Source organism: Talpa occidentalis, unplaced genomic scaffold, assembly GCF_014898055.3.
Source record: "Talpa occidentalis isolate TD23 unplaced genomic scaffold, MPIMG_talOcc4v2.1 talOcc4.6, whole genome shotgun sequence".
Classification (NCBI taxonomy): domain Eukaryota; kingdom Metazoa; phylum Chordata; class Mammalia; order Eulipotyphla; family Talpidae; genus Talpa; species Talpa occidentalis.
Window position 1 is genome coordinate 84064547 of NW_023604972.1, and position 26471 is coordinate 84091017.

Here is a 26471-nt window from a genome sequence, read left to right on the forward strand (position 1 = left end):
TTTTTTAATTTAATTTTTTAACATTTATTTTATTTTTTCATGCATAGAAGAACTGGGGTGTAGGCCGGAGGTGCAGGGAATGAGAGGATTCACCAAAGACGGAGTAGGGAGAAGAACAGGCAGATGTACTGAAATACACTGCTGAGGAGAGCTGTGGGGGAGACAGGAGAGGTCTGCTGTGCCACATGGGCTAGTCCCCTGGCTGGGGATCAAACTCGTGCTGCAGTGGCTGGTAATACCTTGATAGTGCTGACACTTTAACCCCTGCCCCACAAGGAGATCCCCAAATTCAATTTTATAATGAAAATATGAATACCCTTGTAATAGCAATGAAGTCTTTTAAAAGCATCTTTACCTTTCAGTGATGCCCTGAACAATCCACATTGGGGAGCAGGGAGGGAAATGGGCCTGCAGTGTTGATCAGAGCAGACGCTGGTTAAGAATAAGGAATCATTAAGCTGGTCCCTTTACTTTTGCATATGTTTGATTCTTTTGCATTTTTACCAAAAAAAATTTTAAAAAAGTAGACAAAGGAGAATTTCTGGAAGAAACCAAAGGATAGTGAGGTAACTATTTTTAAATAGTATAGGAAACACTAATGATTTCTCAGCATCCCTTGTCCTCATAAAGGATATTGTCTTAAATAAAGATAGCATTACTCAAATCTATTTTTCTAAGAACTATGTGAAGATACCCCATCTGTCAGTCTTTTAAGATTTTATTTATTTATTTATTTTTGTGCAGAAGAACTGGGGTACAGGCCAGAGGTGTTGGGGGTGAGAGGATTCACCAGAGGCAGAGTGGGGAACAGAACAGGCAGCCTGACCAAAGTACACTACTGAGGGGAGCAGCAGGAGAGTCAGGAGAGGTCTTCTGCGCCCTGTGGGTAGCATCCTGGCCTGGGGGATCAAAATCGTGCTACAGAGGCTCCGGACAGCTTCATAGGTTGTATCTTAACCCCTTGCGCCACCAAGGAGGTCCCCTGTCAGTTTTACACAGGCCTTTCTTCTAGTCAATAATCAGCTATTAAATTTTAGCAAAGTTGATGAAAAGATCATCCGATTACCTGAAGGGGGATGGAATGTAAATATTACATTTGAAATTAAGGTTTCTTTTTGAGTCAGAGTGACAATGAACTCCAAGAATTTACTTGATTACAGTTATCATTGCTAACTTTGGGAAACAAATCCCTAGCCATCCAGCTTCTTTGAAACTGTTTAAGGAAAGAGGGTATGAATTTAAAATAATTTGATTCTTTTGGGGAGGCAGAGAGGAAAGACATAAAAGCTGTGGATTCTCCTGGTGGTACAAAGGCTTAAGTTTGGACACTATGAAGCTACCCGTAGCCACTGCAGCACAAGTTAGATCCCTGGCCAGGGAACTGAACCACATGGCACAGCAGACCTCTCCTGTCTCACCCACTGCTCCCCTCAGCAGTGTATTTCAGTAGATCTGCCTGTTTTGCTCCCCCTCTGTCTCTGGTAAATCCTCTCATCTCCCCACACCTCTGGCCTACACCCCAGCCCTTGTATGCATAAAAAATAAAATAAATCTTACAAAAAATTAAAGAAATAGAATCTGTGGATTCTAAGGCATATTCCAGCAAAAATGTTGGGAAAAATTTTTTTTTGTTTCTTGATATCAAGAAACAAATAAAAAAGTATATATTTAAATCTATTTTATTAAAAACCCATGATGAAAAGCCACACTTCAAAGTTAGATAAATATCAGAGTAAGTATTCTCTACTGGAGACTGCATCCTCTCTGGGAATCTCTTACACTAGCAGTCTCCCCTTATTTTGAAGTGTCTGTTTACACATCATTAACAATTTTCTTGAAAACTCTAGATGGAAGGCATCTAAGGGAGAAGAGACTTAATGCCAATTGTTAGTTCAACATACAGCCAATCAAGGATCAGTTAAAGGACAGGCTCAACTTGGAATTATCAATTGAGCAAATGGGAAATTATTCAAGTAAAGGAAATTACCTACAATTGTGTAAATCAGGGCACATTTCTAAGGCCACCGAACCAGGTGCCAAGCTGTTATAGAGCAAACCCGATATTAAACGGGTTCCTGGCTGTGGGTCCTCACCTGCGCGCTTTAAAGGGACTTATGAATACTCTACTACAGACACACACAAAAGATTAATAAAAGGTTTATTTACAAGAGAAAAGGAAATAAGGAAAATGTACAACTCAGGGAGAAAATAGGGAAATAAAGTCTTTAATGCGTCCTACCCGATCCGAAGACCTGGAAACCCAAAGTCACTCTCAGAGCTGGCCGGACGCTGCGAGCTGGCAGAGGGCCAAAAATGGGGGATTCCCCAAAGCCCACATGTCTGCCTTTTATATCCACCTGGCTGCTTAACCCCACCCTCAGGTCCCAGCCACCTTCCCTTTGGTGGTGATGGGATTTGGAGTTCCCAGTGTCTTTGGCTTTGACCTGGGGTGGGGGTGGAGTCCACAAAGCCTATATGGAATTAGCTTTGGGACATCCTTTTCCCCCTAACAATTTGGTACAGAAGCAGTCTTGCACACTTAGCTGTAGTTTCACTAAGGTTGCAAACAGATCTTGGTTAATTAACCTCTCCAGGAGGAGACTTTTGACTCCAGAGCCACCAGAAAGGAGAATTATGTAAGGACAGCTGGTTGCTAACTTCTAGGGTCTGGAGAGATGTTTTAGCTTCCTGGGTGTGGGTTACTCTATCCTGAGAGTTACTCTATCCTCTATTCTTCTCCATCATAGATATCATGCAGTTTAAGTGGTTCAGATTCCAGTTAACTTCAGAATTGGAAATAGCAAAACTTTTAGTGAAATGTATTATATTCATTTTAAGTTGGATTTTAAAGCATTGCCAATAATTCTCAGACAAAACACTAGCACTTTTGTATCCAAATAACTGAAATCATTCAAAGCAGTCACTTATTTAAAGCATATTTGGAGTTCCTTTTGTACTATCACCTGGGGTCTATTTGTAAGGCACATATGATGTATGGTAGCCAAAACGATTATATGCAAATTACTCACCAGATTTGTTTTTGGACTTTTGCAAAAATCAAATCATCCTAAACAGGGAGATAGTCTAAACAACCAATTAAAGACTGTTTTGAATGAAGATTTCACTCTTAGCACAAGTACAGAATGATCTCCAGTGATTACATGCAAGGGAACAACACTCATTTGGAAAGTTAAGTTCTAATATACTGATTTTAAAAGCCACACATAAGAGATAGTTGGTACATGTGGTTCTGCAACTAAGATTGAACGTGGGATGAAATAAATCAGTGAGTTTCTTACAGCTTCCCTCCGGCAGGAGTTTCACACACACTGGTGGGACTTTGAGGGAAGCACACTGTGTAATAACAGCTTCCTAGTCCAGCCTCGAGTCAGAAAATCTTCAGTGCTACAGATTATCTTCTTTCATAATTTCAACATATGCTTTCTTTTAAAATCTCCAAATATATTTCATTTTTTAACTTAGCTTTTTGACTGTTCTGAAGTTTAAAACAATGAATTAAATGATTTACTGCACTTAGTTTGGCTATGTTAACATAGCTTTTAGTTTCCCATTTTAATTCAAATTCATATTTTAGCCACTTCTGTGGTTTTTCAGCCTATCACACAATGTTCGTTCACATAGTTATTATGTAGACACTTAGGATGGTTTCTCAGATGCTATTTTTACAGAGTGGGGATGTCCTCCTCCTGTGCTTTTATATTTATTAAGGTACATAGCACCAGGGCATTTTTATTCTAACAATAATACACCCAACAAGCAAAAAAAAAAAAGTCAATTTATTTATATCACATACATTTAAATGATTAAAAATAAAATCACCCAAATAGAAGATATTGAAGGAATGGGAAGAGAAAAATACACTTTTTCTACACCACAAAAGCAATCTTTTAGTCTATTTAAACTTTGGTTTTCCTTCTCCTCAACCTCTGAAGTGACCTGGCTGGGGGAGGAGTTGGGGCAAAGGGACAGAGGCACACAAGGTCCATCTTGCCAGGCTGTCAGGCCAACACAAGTGCTGGCCTGGGCACAAGTGTGGGCGGCCACCTGTGGCTCCAGCACAGCTGTTTGGGAAAGGGCCAGCCAAAGCCCCATCGGTGGGGTGGAGGCAGGTGGCCAATTGGGCGGCCAATACATTCTGGCATTGGCTGAAAGAACACCTGGTTCCACTCTGTGGACCCACCACAGAAGGTCAAAGAATGTGCTTGTTGGCAGCAACCTGATGGACTGAGTTCTCAAGCCCCGATGGTCCTACTCTGGCTGAACCAGAGAGAAACCAACCTTTCTTCCTCAAAACTTACCCCAAGGCCAACACGGGAATCATTCTGCTCCACTTGTGTTGGAACAGGTCATCGAGGCCATCTGGCATGTCTGGAAACGGTGTGTTCTGTGGAGGGGCGTCAGGCAGGGACTGGATATTTCCAGGAAAGCAAGACCCTCTCTTTATGTTTGGCTGCAAATGGCCGTTGCAGATGCAGCCCATGCTCGAATCTTCCTGACCATCCTTTTCCTCCTTTTCCCATGATTCTATGAGCTTACAAACCACTTCAGGTCCCCATTGGTAATTTTGTCACCTGACAAAATGTCTCAATGTCACCTGACAATGAGATTTCATAACAACCACTACCACCTACCAATACAGGAACCAAAAGTTTACCCTTCACTGACCCCTGATGCCTCTCCCAAAGTCTCAGGCCCGCTGCTTCTCAGAAAGGAGGTCCCCATTTCCACAGGCCTGATGAGATAGTTTCTTCCTAGCAGAGGAGCATCCTTCCTAACTCTCCAGTACCAGATGCAGACCAGGCCACTCCCTTCCCTGAAGAGGTGATGCTCCCCTCACTGGTTCTGGGATCCTTGGCAACTTAATCCCTCTAAGCCTCAGTTTTAATCCCTCCAAGCCTCTGTAAATAGCGATTGATTGATAGCATCGTCCTCATGGTTTTGTTGTAACTCATTGAGAGAGCATATGCTAAGCACCTAGTGCAAAACAAGGGCACACCAGGTACTCAGCAAATACTGGCTGTATACATTTATACCATGATTGATGCCACTCTCCAGGCACAGACGTCACACATGGCCTGGACTGGCCCTGGATTCAAACTTCTTGCAGTCACTTCTACTAGAAATTTCATCTCACAATTATTGCTCCATCAACGGGAATTCCAAATAAAGGCAGCACATTTCTGTGGGCCTATAAGGTGGCCTGCTGGTCCCTCCAAGAACTAAATCAGACTTGAGCTAGTAACCACCAAGTCCCACTGGTGAGGGGCTGACCTCAGGAAGGCACTCTGACTTCTGGGAGGCCTGTAGCTGTGGAAGCTCTCACCCACCCCCCACACCCCGTACGGATACCTATCCGTAAGCTAAGATAGCCACACTAAGATCCGAGGACAGACCTCTTGATTAAATTTCTCAAGTCTTAAGGTCCACAGCAATGGAATCTGACTGGTTTATACACTGAGGTAAATGGAATTATTCAGGCGCCCTAATCCCTGGAACCAGAACTTCAGGAGCTACTGGGCCCTGTGTAAGCAAACAGGGTCATTCTCATGAAAACAAGTTGTTGCTGTGGAAATGAGCTTGCCTCACCTATGCAGCTCAAGGCTTTCAGTGAGCAAAGGGAGCCATTGACCAACACAAAATGAAGCCAGCCCTCAAATCACTGTCCATTTCTAGCCTCATATGTCATCTGCAGATGAAATGAGGAACAAGGAATGCTAGAAATAACCCTCTGAGAAAGAGATGGGGGAAAAGACCATTTTCCTTTTAAGTTCCAGCTTGAGCATTTGAAGTGAAGTTTGAGGCACAAAAAGCATTGTCAACAGCTGTTCTTTTAAAAAACATATGCTAGTTTATTCCAGTTTGAAGATATGAATGAAACCGAGTTTCAAACACGGCTTATCTTTTTTTTTTTTTTTTTTAATTTAATGACTGATCTTTTTCTCTCTTCTGTACCACTTATTTAGAATTTTCTGATTTTTCGGGCTGGACTTTCCCCCCCTGGATTACATTTCTTTTAAAAATAAAGAACTGTATTTTAGCCACATACATTCAAACAGTTCTGTTACCAAGATCAACACCCCCCTTTCTTCCTAATTTGGGGGAAAAAGGCTTTTTGTAGCATGGAGGTTTCAGGATGCTCCTAGTGCTCTCTGGAGAGTGGCAGAATCTCCATGGAGGACAGATTATCCTTGGGGCCAGGATTCGAAGCCTAAATCCTAAAGCGCCCTTTAGATACTTTAAAGGGAGGAAAAATCACTTACATGGAAGTTCAAAAAAAGACTAGAGGCAAAAGAAATAGACTCAAATTTGAGAATTAATTTCAAAACAAGCCTTGTTTCTTAGTAGCCCTCCTCCCTCACCCCTAGTAGAACTACCCATTGCAAAAACAGTGGGAGGTTAAAGTGGTGATGCAGGGCCTCCTCAAAGAGTGTTCACAGTGCGTCAGCCACTTTTGGCCCCTACATGACCTTGGGGAAATACGCCCCCTAACTATCATCTCACCTGATTTCTTCTAAGGTATAAATTAAATGTGTCCATAGGGGATGGGGATAAGTGGGTGAAAGCACAATCATGCTTGGGCTTCCCACATTTTCTTATGTAGTTGATGTTGTCGTTATCCAAGTACTCAAGTAGCTAAGCTTGAAGGAGAGTCACCTTTCTAAGGAGAGTAACCTGCTGAGTCTCAAAGATTACTGAATTAACTGGGCATACCATAGTGTCCCCTGGTTCAGTAAAACTGGACCATCGTTAGTTCAGCCTAAAAGGAAATGTCTGAAGGTGGAAAAGTATGCTTCTGGTTGACTCCCAGTAGAAAAATCCTTCAAGTATGAATTCTTTTAGTTGGCACCCTCTCCATAAGGAAATATCTTGCATCCTCTTCTGTGCTGAAACATTTACATGGAAGGCAAAAGAAGGAGGTGGCAAAAGAGTTGTGGGCCAAGTGACTGAAGTGACAGTGGCCAATCTGGACTTTTCAACCTTAGGAAACCTGGCCGGCAGCATCTGGTGATACAACCCCACCAGGAGATCCTACTGAAATTCTCACAAAGACATACAATCTCTGAGGAGAGTAATAAGGATGCAACAAAATAATCTTAATCCTGGATTCTACCTGGGCCATTTGGATAACGTATGCGTTCTAGGCCAAGGGTAAGTTTCCACCTACTAAAAATAAATTTAACACCAGTTTTTCAGGGAATAGACAACTTCCATCAGAATCATTCTTACAAGCTGAATTTTTATTTTTACTAAATTGTCTATGTTTAAAAAAATCTGTGCCTGGTGTGGAATTTCACTCCATCAAGTGTTACAATGACGTTCTCATTTTCATTACAAGCAGGAGAATGAATGTAGGACAAGTGTTAGGCGACATGGCAATAAATTAGAATATAATTTACAAAAGCAAAAAAAAGTAACAGTGTACCACATTAATACTGAATATAAAATAATAAGCAACAACTAATCACAATTAATACAAAGGTAATTTCATTCTGTATTATCAAGGATATCTATATGACATTCACTCAAATAAAAAATTTCCTAATGCAATGGACTGTTTGGGAGTCACACGAATCTCAAGGGGTTTATCCAGTTGGTTCATTTACCTTTCCTTTTTTGGTAGAACTTGATGCCAGTGGAAGACACTGCTCTCAACCATGGGATACTAGTTTCCTTGGGGTTCCCTAAGTAGTCTGTAGAGCTCATGACTTTTGGCCATAGTGGCTTAGCCTCTGCAAACCACCTATTGTTATTTTAGGACTAGCGCTCCAGGTAGCCTCATGGTTGGCTCCAGAGTAGCAGCGGTACCGTGATGTGCTGTGGAATATGCTCCCCCCCCCCCACCCCTCCCACTCAACTTTAAATTCAGGGCCTATCTGAAGATGATTAGTCCGATTAATCCCATTACATTCTGTGCTTGGTTCCGTCTAGAAAGGTAATCTGATGCTGTCCCCCAGCATTCTCTGCCTCCTGGTCTGGGCACTGGTACACACCCCAGTGGGAACGCCAGCTGTCCCCCTCTTCTAGCACCAGTCAGGGTGCTGCACCATGCCCTGGGAGACGGTTTTCCCAATGTTAGTCTCCAGGGGAGGTGAGAAGTAGCCTTTAGTCAGCAACATAAAAAACTTTTTGAAACAAAAACATGAGCTGATTATTTATATTGGAGGAAAGCAGATCCTGATAACACCTATGTCAGAAATGCCACAGAAACCACCCATCTTTCATCTACTTCCACTCACCCAGGCACATTAGCACCAAGTTAACTACTCTTTGCTAGCACCCAAGGTCTTTCAGTGTTGGGGCCGGGCTGCCTCCCCTTCACACAAACAGCTGAGAAGGCACTTGGGCTGGTCGAAGGGCAGCATAGAAAGGGGCCCTGGCAATGACTCCCCTGGACCATCATCGCTATCTCTGGAAAGCTCAGGATCATGAGCTGTGGTGGTGAGAGAGAAAGCAGATGAGGAGATGTGGATGACCTTGACTGAGAGTGCGGAGAAACTTCGTGTTGACTCTGTAGCCAACCTAAAGTTTAGGCTGGTTTTTGAAGTCTGAGAGTCTCTTTCCCTTTCCGAAATAAACCTAGGCATCCACATTAGGACATGGTCTACGCGATACACCGGATCTGTGGTTTCAGAGCACAGTAATGAATTGAAGGCAAACATGCTCTTTAACTGCAGATAGTATCTTTGCAAAAGTAGCCATTTGGCTTGAGTTGAGCTGTTGATGTGGCATGGTGCACACTCGTGTAGCACAGCAACGGAGACGTGTTGTACACAGAGCACATTCGAGAACCTGCTGCAAGCTACAAGTGTTCAAGTACAAAATATAAACAAGTCCCCTCTGTCTGTTCTTTCTTTTATGAGACCGCACTATTGAATCTTTTGATGAGCACGATGTGAAACTTGTGCATAGGGAAAATATGCGCTAGTCAATTTAACTTAGGTGGGTTTGACTCTAGAAGCTGACGTGCCCACGAAACTGGGTTTCACATTTAATTGCCATTCAGAGTGTCCATAAAAAATACAAAATACTTGGTTGAGTGACTATTAAAATTATACTTTATGATCCCTCGTCTTCTTCATGAGTTTTTCTTCTTTGGTTGTTATCCCTTGCCTACTTTAAAACTCACAGAAATAGCACATCGCTGTGCAAACACACTCATCTACCCACACACTCAAAACCGCCCGCACACACACACACACACACACACACACACACTTGCTCCCATATAAATAAATGCCCTTCTGCCATATCAAAGAAGGGACATCTGGAACCCATCGTAACTGTCAGCAAAAGGTCTGCCTGGTTGTTACCATGCCAGTCTCTCTTTTGCCTGGTATCATCTCAGTAAGCTCGACATGAATGCAACAATCCAACAAGGCAGAAGCCGGTCTGTGGCTGGAGAGGATGTAAACACAAGTGAGTTGGGGAGACTCAAGTAAGAACTAAGGCATCCTGTGTGAACGCAGCAAAGGGCCTGGTACTTCAGTCTCTACCATACCCCAGGTCTGGCTTCTGCATGAAATTCAAAATGTTTTTCCCTTAAAGTTTTAATGGAAATCTCAGCTTCACTTGCACAATGGCAAGTTGGCCACAGTCTTTTAGCACTGAATTTATAGACTTGCACAGCTGCAGTAACTGATGCACTGCTTTAAACTAAGTCCTTCATTGTTGTTCAATTTAATATAGTTTATATATGGCTCACAGCAGTGTTCAGAACAGGGGGATTATTCCTAAGGAAATTAAGTGGAATGAAGAAAAAATAATACAAACTTTCATTACTTTTGATTTGTAATTGCTCCTTAAATTACAGTTCAAAGCCTGTTTTAGAATTTAAATTGTGGTGCTGTTGTAGTGAGATAAAGTATAGTAAATATTTTTAAGCTATGACTTAAGATTTCTGAATCTTCTTTACTTCCATAGTTGACCACGTCATAACAGCTACATTTTAAACAGTTTTAAATACAAATGGATTCAGTGTCATTGCTAAGTTCATAATAAAAATTATCTTAATGGTCCAAGGAGGTAAACAGGCTATTGGATTTACTCGAAAGAACACAAACATTCCACAGTAAGCAAGTCTCCCTGTGTTGTTTGGGTCTCTCCAATCTGGCATTCCCTCCTAATACTGTGTCCAGCACTTTGGATCAATAAATCCCACTTCACAGAAGTTAAAATAATATTGAAATCCTGTCAGCTAGAGCTGACCAGTGGTTACGTTTTCCACAGGGTAATGCATTTGCAAGGACATCAATCCTCTTCCTCTGGGTGGCTCTCTATGATGGACGCATTTCCACGATGAAATGACAAGGCTCTCTCTCTGACTTTCCGTGGGTCAGTGTCCTTGGCAGGTCTTACAACACATCTGTCTGAAGTATGCTCGACTGCAGAACTTGAACTTCAGCACCAGTGGGCAATAAGCCACTTTGTTCACATCTTTGCACTCTAACGAATAGGGGCAGAAAATGGAAAACAATTAAAGCACATAAACAAGTACATAAATAGGCCAATGAGCCTGGATGTTCAGCAAGGATTCTGCCCTCCCTACCCCCCCTCAACCCAACCCACCTTGGCTTTCACATCCATGTGGTTTTTGTTTTTTGTTTTTAAGCATACCCTGTCTGGTACAGCCTACCAGAAACTTTTTTTTTTTGATATATTTTAACACAAAATTTTAAAAAATGATTGCAAGGTTTTTCTCCCAGACTTTTATAAGTATGGTGCATGCCCACTGTGTCTTGAAAGAATTACCATTTGTTGGGATAAGTGATCACTTTAGACAGCTTGGAAACATGAGTCATTTTTCTTACAGCACTTTTATTGCTTCTTTCTCAAGGGTTATTTTATTCAGCAGTGCAAGGTTATCCAAAATCAAACATGAGTTGCATTGTTTGATACCAACGTGCACATGTCTCAAGAGAATCTCCGCATCTGTGAGGCGTTGGGATGGGTCTGCGTGAATGAAAAGGATTGCTGACAGTGGCCTAGATTCAGCAACTACACTAGACAAAGAGGAAAACTTTGAGGGGTTGGCCTCAAATGGCAGGAGTCTGTGGGTTATGGAAACATGTAGAAATGTCTTTTTTTAATTTGGAAGTGAGACATGGCCTTCTTTTTTCCTATGTGTATTTTCTCCTCAGTGCTAGAATTGCCACACTTGAAGCCTGCAGTTCTTGTAGCCAGAAGGTGAATAAATGATTCTTTCTCTGTCACTCCTGAAGCTGGTTACAGAAGATGGGGCTGAGGGGTCAGTGTGGAGCAAGGGACTCAGGCCTTTGATTCTCAGCAACCCCGCTGCCCCCATAGAACCCCACTATGGCACATAATAATGTTCTTCTCCAGTCCTCCAGTCACTTTTATCTGGGGATTTTAAAATACTTTGTAAACCTAGTAATTAAATTTCCATATGCCTCCAAGAATCAAAGTTCCACCCTCATTTTTCCAGGTGGTTATACTGAAGCATCCTGGGTAAATTGTTTAACATAATTCAAATCAGGCAGAACACTGGGAAAAGTTCAGTGTAAAAGGACACTTTTGTTGTTGTTTGCTTGTTTATTTGCTTGTATTTTTCCCAAGCTTTAGAAATCCACTAAGGTTCTAAGAGATCATGTCTGTGGTATCACACCACATGATGAACTTGGAAAACTGAATGAAAGAAACGTAAAGTTTCCAGTTGTCATTACCGAAAAGTAAGGTAACAATTTTATTGATCTCACGTTTAGGGCTCTTTGAGTGAAAGACCTAAACATTTTAAACTGGACCTCTCAATCCTCTTAAAACCTAAGTTCTGTCATTATTAAACTCCCTTACTCAAGATTTGGATTAGAAAGAGAATAATAATTAGACATTTAAATAGAAACCTTCTATACTAGAATACATGGTAAATTTAAGCCTTGGCTGAAGGAAGGTAGGAGATACCTGAGAAATTTCTTTAAATGTTGTACTAACAAGAGAAATCAGATATTTGGTGATTCAAAATTGAATTTGAGGTGACAGAGCTGCATTTATTTTCAGGTCATTTGATATTTTTTTCTTTTCCCCCTCTATCATGTCTTATAGTAAAAAGTAACCAAAAAAAATTATTTTAACGTTTTTGTGGAAAAATGTATCAGTGTTAACAAGATGGACACATTGTCAAGGTAATAATGCTATTATTAAAATGATGAGAAAAGTTGAGTTTTAACAATAGAAAGCTGACATAGTCTCCCTCATTCTTCATTCTACATCACTATCCTAGTGGGGCAGCCCGCCAGTGAAGACCACTGCTCTCTCACTCTGCAACGGGCTTGGTGGCACTACTTAATGTACAAGATAAACCAGCTTTGGCCTTCTTTGCCAAATATAAAAATGACTTAGTCGATAAGGGGAGACTGATTGTTCAATATTGCAAGAAAATAAAATGAGAAGTTAGATTGCCTGGGTTTAATGTTAGCTTTACCATTTATTAACTTCATGACTGAACAAATCACTTAATCTCTCTGTGCCTAAGTTTGATCTGTAGACAGAGATGATGCGAGTATCCACTCACACATGTGACGTGTACATCCTGTGGTATCACCTAGAGCACAGTATAGAAAGCATTCAAAGACTGTGAGATGTTGCACTGCCATTAACTAACATCACTATTAGTTATTATCTCTCATCGCCTGAGAGTTCTGCCTTGAACCTCTCAGTAAGGGTGCAATAATTAGGTTACTACTGATAAAATGTCATCCTATAGACACAAGTCAGTTTGAAGACAAAATGAAGAAGAATATTTGTTAGGGTGTGTATCTTGATTGGAAAATGCACTACTCCAATTTCTGAAAGAGTTGCTGGAACAGGAAGATTTTGAGATGAGAAAAATACAAGCAAATCCATAGATTTTTCTTTTAGATTTAGACTTTGGAATTTATTAAATAATAGATAATAAAAATGAGTAAAATATTCACACTTTTCGCCCTTAACTACCCCTTCATCCATTCCACCCCTCCCCCCACTCAGTCTATTGCAAATATAAAGAGTTGGGGACTCTGCTCCAGAGGTGGGTGCTGGGTATGAGAAGATTCCTCCCATGTAAGACCACAAGAAGAAAGTCTTGCCTAGGATGTAGGCTGGAGGCCAGAGGTAGGTGGGTCCCTCCACACTTCTGTTAAATTCTTTTCCAACTAACTTGATTCAGACTGACTTGATTGGGAGCAGGGAGTGGTTTGAGTCCTGAGCAGGGTCAAGCTAGGGAGGTGGGGATGCTCATCAGTGCCTGGGGATCTGCCTGCACCCTAGCTCACCACAGCCTCAGAGATGGAGATCTCAGGACAGGCACTGCCTCCTCCTGGTGTTTGTGTCCTCTGCCAAGTTATTCCACCACTCTGAGCCTCAATTTCTTCATTTGTGAAACAGAGACTGTAATAAGACCTGCTTCTACAAGGTTGTGAGGCTCAGGTGAGGTGACATGTAGCAAGTGCACTATGGCACCTGCAGAGAAGCTCTTGTTACTACCAAGACACCAGCCTCTAAGAAAAACCATATGTGTTCTCTGGGGTCCGTGTCAAAGTGCAGTAGGCTCTCATGAAGAGTTACATTTTTGCACACATTTGCAAATTAACAGAAACATAGTCAACAGAGAGCAGGTGAACTAGGACAGGGGACACAGGGGAAGAACCAGGGCTTGGGGACTGCTAAGACAATGGGCTTCAGTGAGAAATTGAACTGGACAATTTGGGGCTATATAAGGGGACTCAGCCTTGACGGAGGGCAGGGGGTTCCCACAAAGTAGGACATGTGAGGAAAATCCCATTCCTACTTCTTGAATTTGCCGTCTAGGAACTACCTAGTCTAGAAAAATTAGTCTTTGAATTGATGGAAATCTGTTTACCAAGGGTCAGCAGTGACTTATCTTTCATTTTCTCAGTCTTTTACCTCTCCAAGAGCTTGATCTGGTAAACAAAACATTAAAAATAATCTTTCCGGCGTCTCCTATGTGCCAGGCACGGCTTGGATGGTTTTACACATTTATATATTTAATCCTTTTAAAGTATCTAGAAGGTCAGCTTCACAGAAGTGGCACAAGTGAAGCTCAAAAAGGTCACAAAACTCAAGCTGGGTGGCACGGTGAGTTGTCTATCTGGGCCCAGAACTTGGGTGAGTCTGACTCCTCAACCACTTTATTGTGGCAGCATTTTTGGAATGTAAATACAAAGAGGTTTCCACCTCACAGTGCTTCTGTTCTTAGCTGATGCCACACTGATGACAAGTCAGCCTCTGGGGCATAACTGTCAGGTGGTTTGCTCTGCCACCTTCTAAGGGGAAATGTCTTATAAGAGGACGGTTCTCAGTCACAGACATCCGGAGCAGCTTGAATGATCCCTTCCTACTTCTCCTCAGCTATCCCTTCCTTTCTTATTTTTGTAAAAGCAACATGAGTGAAATGTGCATTTGGACACATCAAAAAGTTTTAAAGCCCTGTTATTACAGAACAACGAATGCAATCTTTAAAATATCAGTATCAGTTTTACATTATATTTGGGTTTTTTTTTTTCAGCTTAGCTAGAGATGATTAACTCATGGGTATTTTCTGATGTACTTGAGAGGCCGTCATTACAAATATATCATGCAGTAGTCTACATTGTCCTTGTAGGGTAAATAATTATCAGGCTTTTCTGCTCTCCTGCCATTAGGATTGATGATGATCCCTGTGGTCCTGAATGCATGCCTGAGGGCGGGCACCTGGAGTGAAGTGTGGGCATAAGTAGGTGGATACACCTGGGCTGAGAGATTGGGCTTATAAGGGCGGCGTCACAGGGACACCAGCAGAAGAGAGCAGAAAAGAGAGAGCGGAACAGCAGAGTGAAAGGAGCGAAAGAGAAGCAGAGACCATGAGAGAACGTTGGAGAGCCCAGAAAGAGTGAAGACTCGCTGGGGGCTGGGAGGCCTGCCAGTCCCAGGCACCTCTGCCTGACTTGTACCTGGTAAATCCCAATAAAAGCCTGCAAAAGCCACCGAGGGCTCCTCCTTTACCCCGTCTGCTAGGATCATAGAGAACCTGCTCTGTGCCTTCCTGCCCCTACACTCCTCAAAGTCAACTGAAGAAGAAATAGTCTTTTCACTCCCACCCTTTGGCCAGTACCTAGTATAACTCGCATTTGTAATAAAATCATTCTGGAAAAACTGTGCATAAATCAAATCACATTTTCCCATTGAAATAAAAAATAGAAATGTTCTGTTTCAATTTCTGAATGGTCATTGGGTAGCACCGATTTCTAGATAATACTTAACAAATTTAAAAGTTAAGTTTCTCTATACCTGCAACTAAACAGATTATGAAATCTAAGAAACCTGTTAAAAGGATACTTAAGTCTAGGTTGAATGTTTTTGTAATGTAATCACTCTGTAATTGATCTGTTTTGAAGGTTTGCTCTTCACTATCGCACATTCTTCATGCAGACACACTTGTATCTACTACTTTTTACTGATGGTATATGAGCCAGCAGTGTCAAGGATTTTAAAATGACGGCGCTGATATTCTCTTCTGCCATAATCATATATCAGCTAAGAACTTTGCTGGGAGAAAAATGACAAAATACTGCTGCTACCTTTTTTCTTATGAGTCTATTAGGAAAGTGAGAGGTCATTTTGTTGGTTTGTAGGAAATATTCTGTGGACCTAATAAGTCTCTCTCTCTCTCTCTCTCTCTCTCTCTCTCTTTTAAACATTTCCCTCTTTACCCTCCCAATACTTTCACTTTATTCAAGGTTAGAGAATTCTAGTGGGAATGACAACTTATCAAGTATTCCCAAATTCTTTTCAGGGAGACTTGGGAATACACCAAGAACTGAAAGCTCCTAGGTGCTTGTTGTGACCTAGATCCATTATTAAAATCTTAAGAAACTCACCAGGCATGCTGGAGAAGGTCCATTAGTAATCTTGGATTTTGGTAGAGCTGAATGCTAAAATTAGACGACGTCTCAGAAGCAACACATGAATCTACTTATTATTGATGCACCAATGGGTTTTCTCCAGGTGCTTTACATTAGTCTTTCAAAGTCTTGAAGTAAAAGACATGATTTCAAAATACATTGAACAGACTCTTAAGAATTTGGGATGTATTTGGATTCAGATTCTTTGTGACTTTGAAAGCTTGACTTGCTCTAAAGAGTACAAGAATAACTCCTGAAAGACAGAGCTCTTACATTTATTTCATAATACATGCAAAGTCTGCCTAAGTTGAATTCACTGGAGTGGACTGAGGTATGCAGGGACATATCCTTCTGGGACCAGGTTGGGCCATTCAGCATCTTTCTTCGGAGAATGCACCTCTGTGCCTATAAGTTCTTTATGAGATTCAGAGGAAGAACACAGTAAGCAGAGAGTTGTGGCTTACACACCAAAGGGTGTCTTTGGGATTACAAAAGCACAACCAGCTGACCTCTGTCACACTGGAGATGCAGTCTCGTGAGAGTAGATGGCAAAGGCTGTGCAGGTGTGGGTGCCTGTGTGGAGCTGGGGGTGGGGGGTGGACTCAGCACTGCCCCTGATAAAACTGTACTGCAGCTCTTGATATTTTACATATCCAGACTGAAAAAGGATGAAGTAAGTTTTGCTTGGGACACTATTCATTGCAATGCGAATGGTCCTCCAACATTTCATGTTTGAAACAGGGTGATATTAACTCTGGAACTTTATTCTGATTTCGTTCTTACCATGGACTAAGCTTTTTCTTCCTCTTTTTGCCTTGTCACTTTTTTCTTACACAGTCTTATTCCCCTGGATGTCACCCATATTAAGCCTCAAGGTGGTACGATCCTAAAATAATTCCAGGGTTCCCTCCAAACCAGACAGTCAGGAATGTGAACCTGAATGCTACGGTGAGTTACAAGCGCTTTAATATGGGAAAGAAAAAAAACCTGATCTTCCTTCCCTCCTTGAAACCAGTCTTCTAATGACCTTCACTGTTTCCCTTTCACTGATTTTCATACATCAGATGCCATTTTAAAGCTCAAATTCAGTAGCTCTTTTGTTCCAGGAATCTTGTGAGATTTCTGGAGCTGCTCATGCTTTCTCAAAGCCGTTTACTTGAGTAAGACTGAGACCCACCAAGGCCACCATCAGACAGCCCAGGCTGGTAAACCACTGCACACTAACCACACCTTTCCTGGTTGGTTACCAGCTCATGGCACGCCATGAATCACTACCTGGCAGCAATAAATCCTAGATGACAGAGCGCCTCATATATTGAGAAGCTGAAAAAAGACTCACCATATAAACTACAAGGAAACTTGAAACTGCATGAAGAGGAATAAAATGGCATTTGGTATAGAATTTCAGGTGAGCTTGAGTAGACTATTCGCAGCTGCCAGATGTACTTTAAAAAATTACTCTGAGTAGTATTGCAAATGTAGTGATACCCAATGTGTCTATAATTCACTCTCAGCAGCAACATGGTGTTACCTTCATTTCAGTGGCAGTCTGTCAAAATCAAGCCCATAATATTTTACTCTTCACCAAAGCCTTTCAGGAATAAAAAACTAAGACAGATGTTAAACATAGCAAGTTGTATCTTCCTTCTCTCTCTAGTTCCTTCTATTTAGTTTTATTTATTTTTTTTAAAAAGAATTATTTATTTATTTATACAAGCACTTGGTACAGTCAGAAGTGCGGGAGGGTGAAAGAATTCACCAGAGCCAAGGCGGAGAGCAGAACAGGCAGGCTAACAAAGTACGCTGCTGAGGGGAGCGGTGGGCAGCAGGAGAGGTCTGCGCGCCATGTGGGACCCTCACCCAGCGGCCGGGGATCGAACTGGCACTGTAGAGGCTGCGGGCAGCTTCACAACCCAGCGCTCAACCACTGCGTCACAGGGGAGGCCCACTATTTAGTTTTAATTTCTTGATGTTCCACTTCGGATTTTTTTTTCTTGCTCTCCTTTGTGGCTTTAACTTCCCTCCATTCTCATTTATATTAATTTTAAAATCTCATATTCAAATTCCATTATTTCATTGTGGCTTTTGGGGACCAATGTGCCTCATTCCCGATGTATGCCCTTATTCCTTATCATGTTTCTAGTACCCAGTTTCCTAAATCTGAAACCGGGGAGTCATACTGAATGCCTCCATGACTCTCATCCCCTGGTCTAATTGTTCATTGGGTTCTTTTTACTCTCCCTTCTGTTTTATCCTTTTTCCAGGTCATTACCCTTCTTGTGATCACTACTATACCTGCCTTAGTTCAGGCCTTTATCGTCTTTAGCCTGGACTAATAGAACACCTTTCTCACTATCGTGCCATAGAGGGCTGGTGTCCCCTAACCCCTTAACACTTCTGCCATTCTAAGCAAGTCACTCACCAATTTCCTTTACTTATTCCCTAAAACTCATAGTCTCAACTTCCATTGTATATAGGACCCTCCAAAACTGTATACATCATAACTTTTTTTTTCATAGCCTCCTCATCAGCCAACCTTCTGCAGCCAAACTAAACTACCTCCACATCCACATGACAGAACACACTCACCCTCTGTTAGGAATGCAGAGCATCAAAACCTCTTCTTGGCAAACTTCCAGTGCCCAGTTCAAGCTTGCCTTCTCCATGATGCTTCTGCTGATTACTCTTGCCTCTGTATACACATGCTAACTTCTTTCAACCCCTGTTAGAGTACTGTCCTTACTGTGAAAATTGTTTGTTTGTAATTGTCCCTACTAAAGTGTGCTCCCTTTGAGGACGGGAATCTCATCTTATTCCTTTCATAGTCTCAGTGCCTGGCATATAGTCAGTATATTTGCCAAGTAAATGATTTAATGAATGGATGAATGGAGCTCATTATTTAGGAGCATCACCCTGAGTGATGAATAAATGAATATGTGATATAAAACATGTTTGGGAAAGGGTTAATGTTGGGTGGGTGTTCATTATGAGGTTCTTTCACCTTTGCTTATATTTCAAATTTTTTTTATTATTTTCATAATAAAATATTAGAAAGGGGATAATTTCCTAAACTTTGGTAGATAAAACAGTTCTCAAGATTCTATCAGTGGACCACTTCCACATAACGAACCCACTAAAAGGCCACACTTTATGTCCCAAGAGTTGATGGGGAAGATCTGAACTAGTTTATAAGTAACTTCCTACTAAGAGTCAAAGGAACCTGATTCTTCTGGGGGGAGGGGACGAGGAGGAAGGAGTCCTTTGCTACCCTCCTGCACTAACCAGAACCTGTCCCTTTCCTGACTGCTGTGTTTTCCTTCCTACTCTCCCTTAGGAAGAAGCACTTCACCTCTACCTGCTCTGATTTCTTTCTTTTTTTTTTTTTTTTTTAATAGAGGCATGTTTTCTTTCTTTCTTTCTTTATTTGTTTGTTTGTTTATACATGCACTGGGTACAGTCAGAAGCGCAGGAGGGTGAGAGAATTCACCAGAGCCAGAGCGGGGAGCAGAGCAGGCAGAAGGACCGAAGCACACTGCTGAGGGGAGCAGAAGGCGGCAGGAGAGGTCCGCGCGCCATGCGGGACCCTCCTCCGGTGGCCGGGAAGCAGCTGGGGATCGAACCGGCGCCGCAGAGGCGCGGGCAGCTTCGCAACCCAGCGCTCAACCGCTGCGCCACCGGGGAGGCCCTACCTGCTCTGATTTCCACGTGCCCTATCAGTCACTCTCACGTTACTTCAAGCAAGAGTCTTTTCTCTTTTGAAATTCATGTTATCTGCCTAGTTCATGTCTACCTGGATGACAACTTATGATTCAACTGAACTGTTTTAACCACTTTTCCCAGGGCACGCACTGGGATATTATGGCTTACTCACAGCCTATGAGTCCACGAAGCTTGCCTTTATCCAAAAGGTTAAAGTCGTCAGTCCTTCATTTGACCTCTCTCAGCACTTATACACAAACTGCTTCACATAACACATTCACCTTCCTTTTTTTTTTAAAAATATCTTCCTTGTAAGATTATAAACCTCTAAATGCATTTGAATTTTGCATAAGCATAACATTCAATAATTAGTTGCTTGTGTGAATTTTACAATGCATATATAGCTTTAGTACTTAGTTCAATATAAACTATTATATATATACTATTGGAAAGCAGAGAACACAGACATACTGTGTTATTACAGACAAATTACTTTGAATCTAATTTTGTAGTAGAGAGTGATCCTCTTTTATTTGAGTAACAGCTTTAGAGAACATTTCTTAAATTAGTCTACTTTGCAGGATTAATCTTTCCTAAAAGTTTCCTTCTTTCCAGAGAAGACTAAAATTATTTTAACTGTTTACTTCAGATTAATAAAGGATGATTTGGTGAGGCAGATTAAATGACTATGATAATTCATGAAACCGCAGATTAATAGCTATTCATTTTAAGAAGACTTAAGACAAAAGGAAGTGCAGTTGCAGATGCTAGTTTGTTCGTTCTGAAAATAACATTACATCTTTAGCTATAAAGCTTACAAAACTTTTGAAGAAATTACTAAAATGGAGCCACAAACCTATTTTTAACACATCTATTGTGGGCATGTCAAAAAAGCTTGTTCTTTCAGCAGTGATTAAACCTTAGTCTATTGAGTCAGGCTGACATACATGCCAGTCTACTTCATAACCACAAGCTCTGTTTTCATGTTAAGATACTCTACTTTAAATTTGTGAATTAAGAATAGCATGTAAATTGTAGTTGAAATGGACAGGCCCTTGGGCTCTGCCAAATTTGAGTTCAAATCCTGACATTGCTAATTCCTTCTCTTGCAATTTGGGCAGTTTCTACTCCTCTCTCTGCCTCAGTTTTCTCATCAGTAACAACTGCTCTCAGAAAGCTGTCATGAATATATAACATACACATATTTATGCATATGACATAACTAAATGAATAAATAAGAGCCTAAAATAATAGCTGATGTAAAGTAATTCTAACATGATCCATCATAAACTCTTCCACTTTCTAACTCTGAAAGAGAAACAGACCCTCTAACCTATGTGATGAATTGATTGCTAAAAATTTACAATAAATAAGAGGTATTTGCTGAAGTCCTATAGAAAAGACATATTTTTATTTATATCATTTAAGAGAGAGGGTTTTACAAGGAAAAGTACTTCTGTTTGTCACGGATTTTGAGCCTTTCTCAAGAGAAGGTAAGCTAGAGTCCCAGCAAGTTCATGACTAAAGGGACAAATAAAGAGATGTCATTAGAGTCAGAGATTTTGCAAATTAAAGATGTGATTTTGAATTAATGTGGGAAGAGGTAATACACTTCCTGAAAGTGTGAACTAGACAATAAGTATATTGTGCTGAGGCTCAAATATAAAAAAATAGACCATTTGCAAAGAAACAAGTTCTCTACATTATGTCATATAAGATGAAAGCTATACCTAAAGTAAAATTCCCATGGAAACATTGTAAAATAGTGAATGTTATTTTCTAAATTTTAAATAATTGCTATTTTGCTTCTTAAATAATTGCTATTTTGCTATTATTTTTAAATAATTGCTATTTTGCTATTTTATGAGAAAAAGTTTTTGCCTAATTATTAGCTAGCTTTACCACTCCCTAAAATGTCTTTAAATCTTGATTTGATTTTTGAAGTTCAAAATGCTCTCACAAGTTTAATATCCTTTGGTTCTTTTTTTCTTTTCCACTTAGGAATTGATTATTCTCACATCTCAGCTTTTTTATTTCAACAATTTAATAGCAATATAATGTGTTTTCTACAAGCACATATTTAATTAAAGGGGTTTTTGTGTATTTATTTATTTGTTGAGGTGGCATTGGTTTATGTCACTATACAATTCAGAGTATCCGGTTCACACCTTCCAGATGTGCAGTGCATGTGTGCGCACACATACATATACCCCCACCCCCAATGAACATAATTTCTAAAAAATCCTTCAAACTGGATAAATGTGATTAAAATGAATAGATCTCTCTTAATAGATATATGACCATATAATCTCCACTAAAAATGTTGACCAATCATATTTAGCATAGTCCTTTATTTTTGTGTTTGTTTTTTTAAAGCAGTGTCCTATATCTCTATTTTTTATATAATTTTTGAAGCTCATGGCTCATGACTTCAGGCTTTCATGTGCATGTATTGACTGTGTCTCTCTTTTCATGAGAAGGCAGTCTGAATTTCCGGGCTGTGCCATATCTTTCTGCCCTCCCCATAGTAGCATCCAGGAAATATCAAATACATAGTAGCATTCAGGAAATATCAAATGAATGCCTCACTGAATAAACAAAGTGCATCTATTTAAAGAAGATTTTTTAAAAATTAGGATTTCAGCTGTCATCTGCTGTTAATAAAGGGATTTCCCAAGTCACACACAAAAAAGAAAATTTAGAGCCCGAAGACTTTTGTCCTCCCTTACTATATAATTACCTTTTCTACAATGAGAAAATTGGTATTTGAAACAGTTTTTGACTATGCTTTCATTATATGTATGTATAGCAAGCATGAATTTTTATCTTCAAGATGGCAGAGATCCATTATTACATTCAAAATAAAACAGAAATTTCACCTTTAAATCACATATCACCTCTATATTTCTAGCACAAGTCAAGCATAGAATGCTAGCTTGGACATGAACGTAGAGAATATCCATTTCAATATCTTATTGTATAGATAGATAAACTAGCTCCAGGAAGGTTAAGTGATTTAACAAGGTCACACAGTTGGTGGAAGATTCAGGAAAAAAACTTAGGTGTCCTGAATACACATCCAGTATATACGCACTTTTCACAAATGCTCTTTACAAACTACACTACCACAGTGATTTTATGGGGCTTTTCAAACCCTGGGAACCAGTATAGGTGAGTCAGTAGAAACCACAGCCCCCTTCTCCATGGGAAACTCACCTTCAGTATTGGAAATGGGGGTACTGTCACATTTGCTTTCACACTGTTGCATCGATGGAGGCCGAACAGTTTCTGGACAGTCACTAGATGCCTGTCCAGTGTAGGAGAGACATTGTACAGTCCGCATTTGCTGTCCAAGGCCACACTGAGCAGAGCACTAAACCCAACAACACAAAGAGAAACAAAATACTCATCTCGACCATGTCCAGGAGGTAAAAAAGATACTGTCATTTTAAACATCATATATTTGAGCTTTTAAAATCTATATGTAGTTAATCTTGGAGCAGTGTATGAATAGAATTGATTTGGAAACTCATGGATCCTGGAAAATGGAAGCTACACAGTTCACAGAAGACAACGGATAGAGATTTCTTAGGCCATTATCCCAATAGTTCTAAGAAGGGTTGGTGACCCCTACCAGCAGTATAATGAGAAAATTCTTACAATGAAGTAGAATAATCAGAGATTATAAAATACGGTGCAGGAACATCACAACTGCCCTCTATTTATTTATAGGCTTGTGGACAAACAACCCGAGAGTCTAATTGGAGTGTTGTGTCTCTGATCAGAATATTAGTTCAGTGGCTGCTATGGGACCTGATGATAGTTTTGTCGTTATTTTTTAAAGAGCTTTAATAAAAACCTCCAGTTTTCTAAGGTATTGTCAGCTGAACAAGCCTGAGTGCCTTCCTCTCCATCTTCTTCTACTACAAATTCATTTACTTCAGAGCAGTTTGCATAGCTTAGTTTCAGCTGGGACTGCTCAGCTTTTCAGGCTGGGTCTATTCTTTGGGTCTACCACCCAGAATACCAGAAAGTCTGTGAGATTTAGGATCAAAGTGAAGAGGAGCTAACTGGTGCCAAGAAAGGCAATGGTGATGTTTACAAGGTAAACAGACAGGCCCTGCTGGATTTGTTTGCAAAGACTCTGCAAAGCACTTACAGGACTTGCAGGGGTATTCATAGACACTTTTATTTTTAAGTTTCTAAACACAGAATGACAAACTAAAGCACCACAAAATGTACTAAGGTATCTTTGAAAATGTATTTTAACCCATGAGTTTTAATTTTAGGAAAATGAATTGAAAATATATATGGGAAGAAAAAGGAGGGACTTTATAACATTTACAAGAGTAATCTCAAATTGATAACTTAATTTGGGAAAAAAACTGATATGCAAAACCTTTCAACTGAACTTTAGGTGACAGTGCATTGCAACAAAGAAAATACAGGGAAGGAAATGTCTACCTAAAAAATTAAAGTAAGAGAAAAATTATGAGGATGCATCGGTATTGTTAATAGCATAATATCAATTATGTATTGTGAACCTGTCACACTTCTAGAGTGAAACAACTGCATACGATGCTTACCCTTATCATCTGTATTCCACTCGGGCACTGTGTAAGTTAAACTCAATACTGTTATACAAATGCAAATTATTAATTATTTCTTATACAAATGGAAATATTATTTTATGATCATACCCCCTTTTCAGCACTGAGCATGGAACAAGTATATTTACTTGTCATAGGAAGACGGGAAATCTTTCCCTCAAATATAATAAAAGAGGTATACAGAAATTGCCATATTCCAGCAATACTGAATTTTGGCCAGATTTTCTGGTAACTTCTAAGAAATCCATGTCTGATAAGTAATGGCAGGTCCATTACTAGTACAGCTAAATGCCATGATGATTTATTTGAGTCTCAGATATTAAAAAATGACTAGCTACAATGTTAAATATAAAACCATGGGCGGGGTGGGGGGAGAAAACTCTGTATAGAAATTTACTTTCTGGAGCATTATTTTTTAATGCAACCTAGGTTTTCCTTTTTAACATTCAAAGGAACAATACTTTATTTTTCTTCTAGCCAAGTTATTTTTGAAGGATTTAAGGGGGCCCTCAGCAAGACAACACAATTTAGGAGTCAGAAAACAGAAAAATAAGAATGGCAACATAAGCTGGAAATGAGTGTAAAATAACAATACATACCAAAAGCCCTAGATATTGGCCTCCCTTTTCATAGCATCCTTCAGATAAATCCACTGATGATAAATATTAATAGCATTTCAAAGACTTGCAATCACAACAGCATGCTAATTAACCCCCCCGCCCCCCCACATCTTCTCTGTGAGGATAAGAAGAGTTTGCAAGTGAGAAAATTAAGACACCGGTATTAACTGGTTTGTTCTCAAATTAGTGGAGAGGGTTGGGACTAGTATCCAAAGCTTTGGTAGCTTGTTCAACTCTAATTACCTCAGTGATTTCCCTTTTAATTTTAAGTTAAAATGTTAGGATCCAGCAATCAGTGGAAGAGTACAGGTGTGGGAACATGACAGGGTGTCTGTGTGGCTGTTCCTGTTCGTACACCGTTTCCCACTCAGATTCATACCTAGATTCTAAGTGTTGTGTCTCCTCTCTGCTGCCCTTACAATGACCCAATCAGGAACCTCAAGTGAGTCAAGTGCTGCTTCAGCAGGAGCCCACAGTCCAACTGCTTTACCTGGCCCCAGTCTCCTGTCACCCAGCGAGGAGGAGGGCAGCGGCCCAAACTGCAGCGGATGCGGACAGGGGGTTTGCTTTCCTCTGGACATTGTGCAGCTGGGAATGTTTTAGAGAGGTCACTGCTCTTGCACAGAACAATTCGGTGCTTGAATCCTGGGCCACATTTGGGAGTGCACTGGAAATAAAACAAATGCTAATAAATAACATTCAGAGTTACAAGGAAATTTGAGGAAAGTCTTTCTTGAAGTAAATGTGCGTTTGGGTATACAATATACATATGCACTAAATTCTAGACAACGTCTTTCACATGTGAAAATTCCTTACTTTTTAAGCAAAAGTACTTTTATCTTTTTCCCTAAGGTCTTTACGAGCTAAATCTAATGTTTGCTTTTCTTGGCTAACTCGTTTTCTTCTTTTATTGAGGGTAAGTTTATTCTTCTATCACCCCATCCTTGACCACATTCAGCTGTGATAAGATTCTGCTAATTTTTGGAATGTGGAATCCTTGGTTTCCTACTTGCTGGGCGTCATCTTCTCAAAAACAATTCTTATGTTATCAGTAGACTATGAGAACTTGTCTTTGTGTTGATTTAGATGTGTTTTCTTACAGTGTGACAGCTAAGGACATGTGATCACGTGTGAAGGTTCATTGCACAGAAAATCTCAGGACTTTTCCCTATCAGTGAATCTGAATGAATTTGACTGTTCTTTGGTTGAACTAGTCAGCTCCTCATACTGAGGACAAGATGCTGCTTCTTACGGTTTCTCCAGGTTAACTGGACTGCTCTGTTGCTAGTTACCCATCGAACATGGTGACTGACTAAAAGTCAGTTTTCTCCCTTGCATGTGTGGACACCTCCTTAAAATCTGTATTTTTCTTAGTCCTTAGGACCTTCGAGAGGTCCTAACCCAGAACATTTGAAATCTCATTTCCACACTTTCCTTTAAAAAAAAAAAAAAGTTTCTCAATATTCTACAGGAAGTACACTAGACTGGGGGTGGTAAAGTATGACGATAAATGAGACAATCTCTATGCTCAGGATCTCATAGTTCTACGTAGGAGACAGACATGTGAATACAAGGTTGTACCACAAAAGATGATGTAGGATGTATAAATTTGTGCATCCCTAATCACC

The 26471-nt window shown here is 40.3% G+C and overlaps 1 protein-coding gene across 1 annotated transcript in view; it reads right to left on the reverse strand.

Annotated features, from left to right (window-relative positions):
• Positions 1-7238: 7238 nt before the first annotated feature.
• The window catches only part of ADAMTS6 (ADAM metallopeptidase with thrombospondin type 1 motif 6), a 236129-nt gene continuing 216896 nt past the window's right edge, over positions 7239-26471 (reverse strand). Inside the window, exons 23-25 of the mRNA XM_037529678.2 lie at positions 25334-25510; positions 22830-22986; positions 7239-10464 (exon numbers count right to left, since the gene is read on the reverse strand). Coding sequence (XP_037385575.1) covers positions 10355-10464; positions 22830-22986; positions 25334-25510 — 444 coding nt within the window. The 3' untranslated portion in view covers positions 7239-10354. The remainder of the gene's footprint in view (positions 10465-22829; positions 22987-25333; positions 25511-26471) is intronic.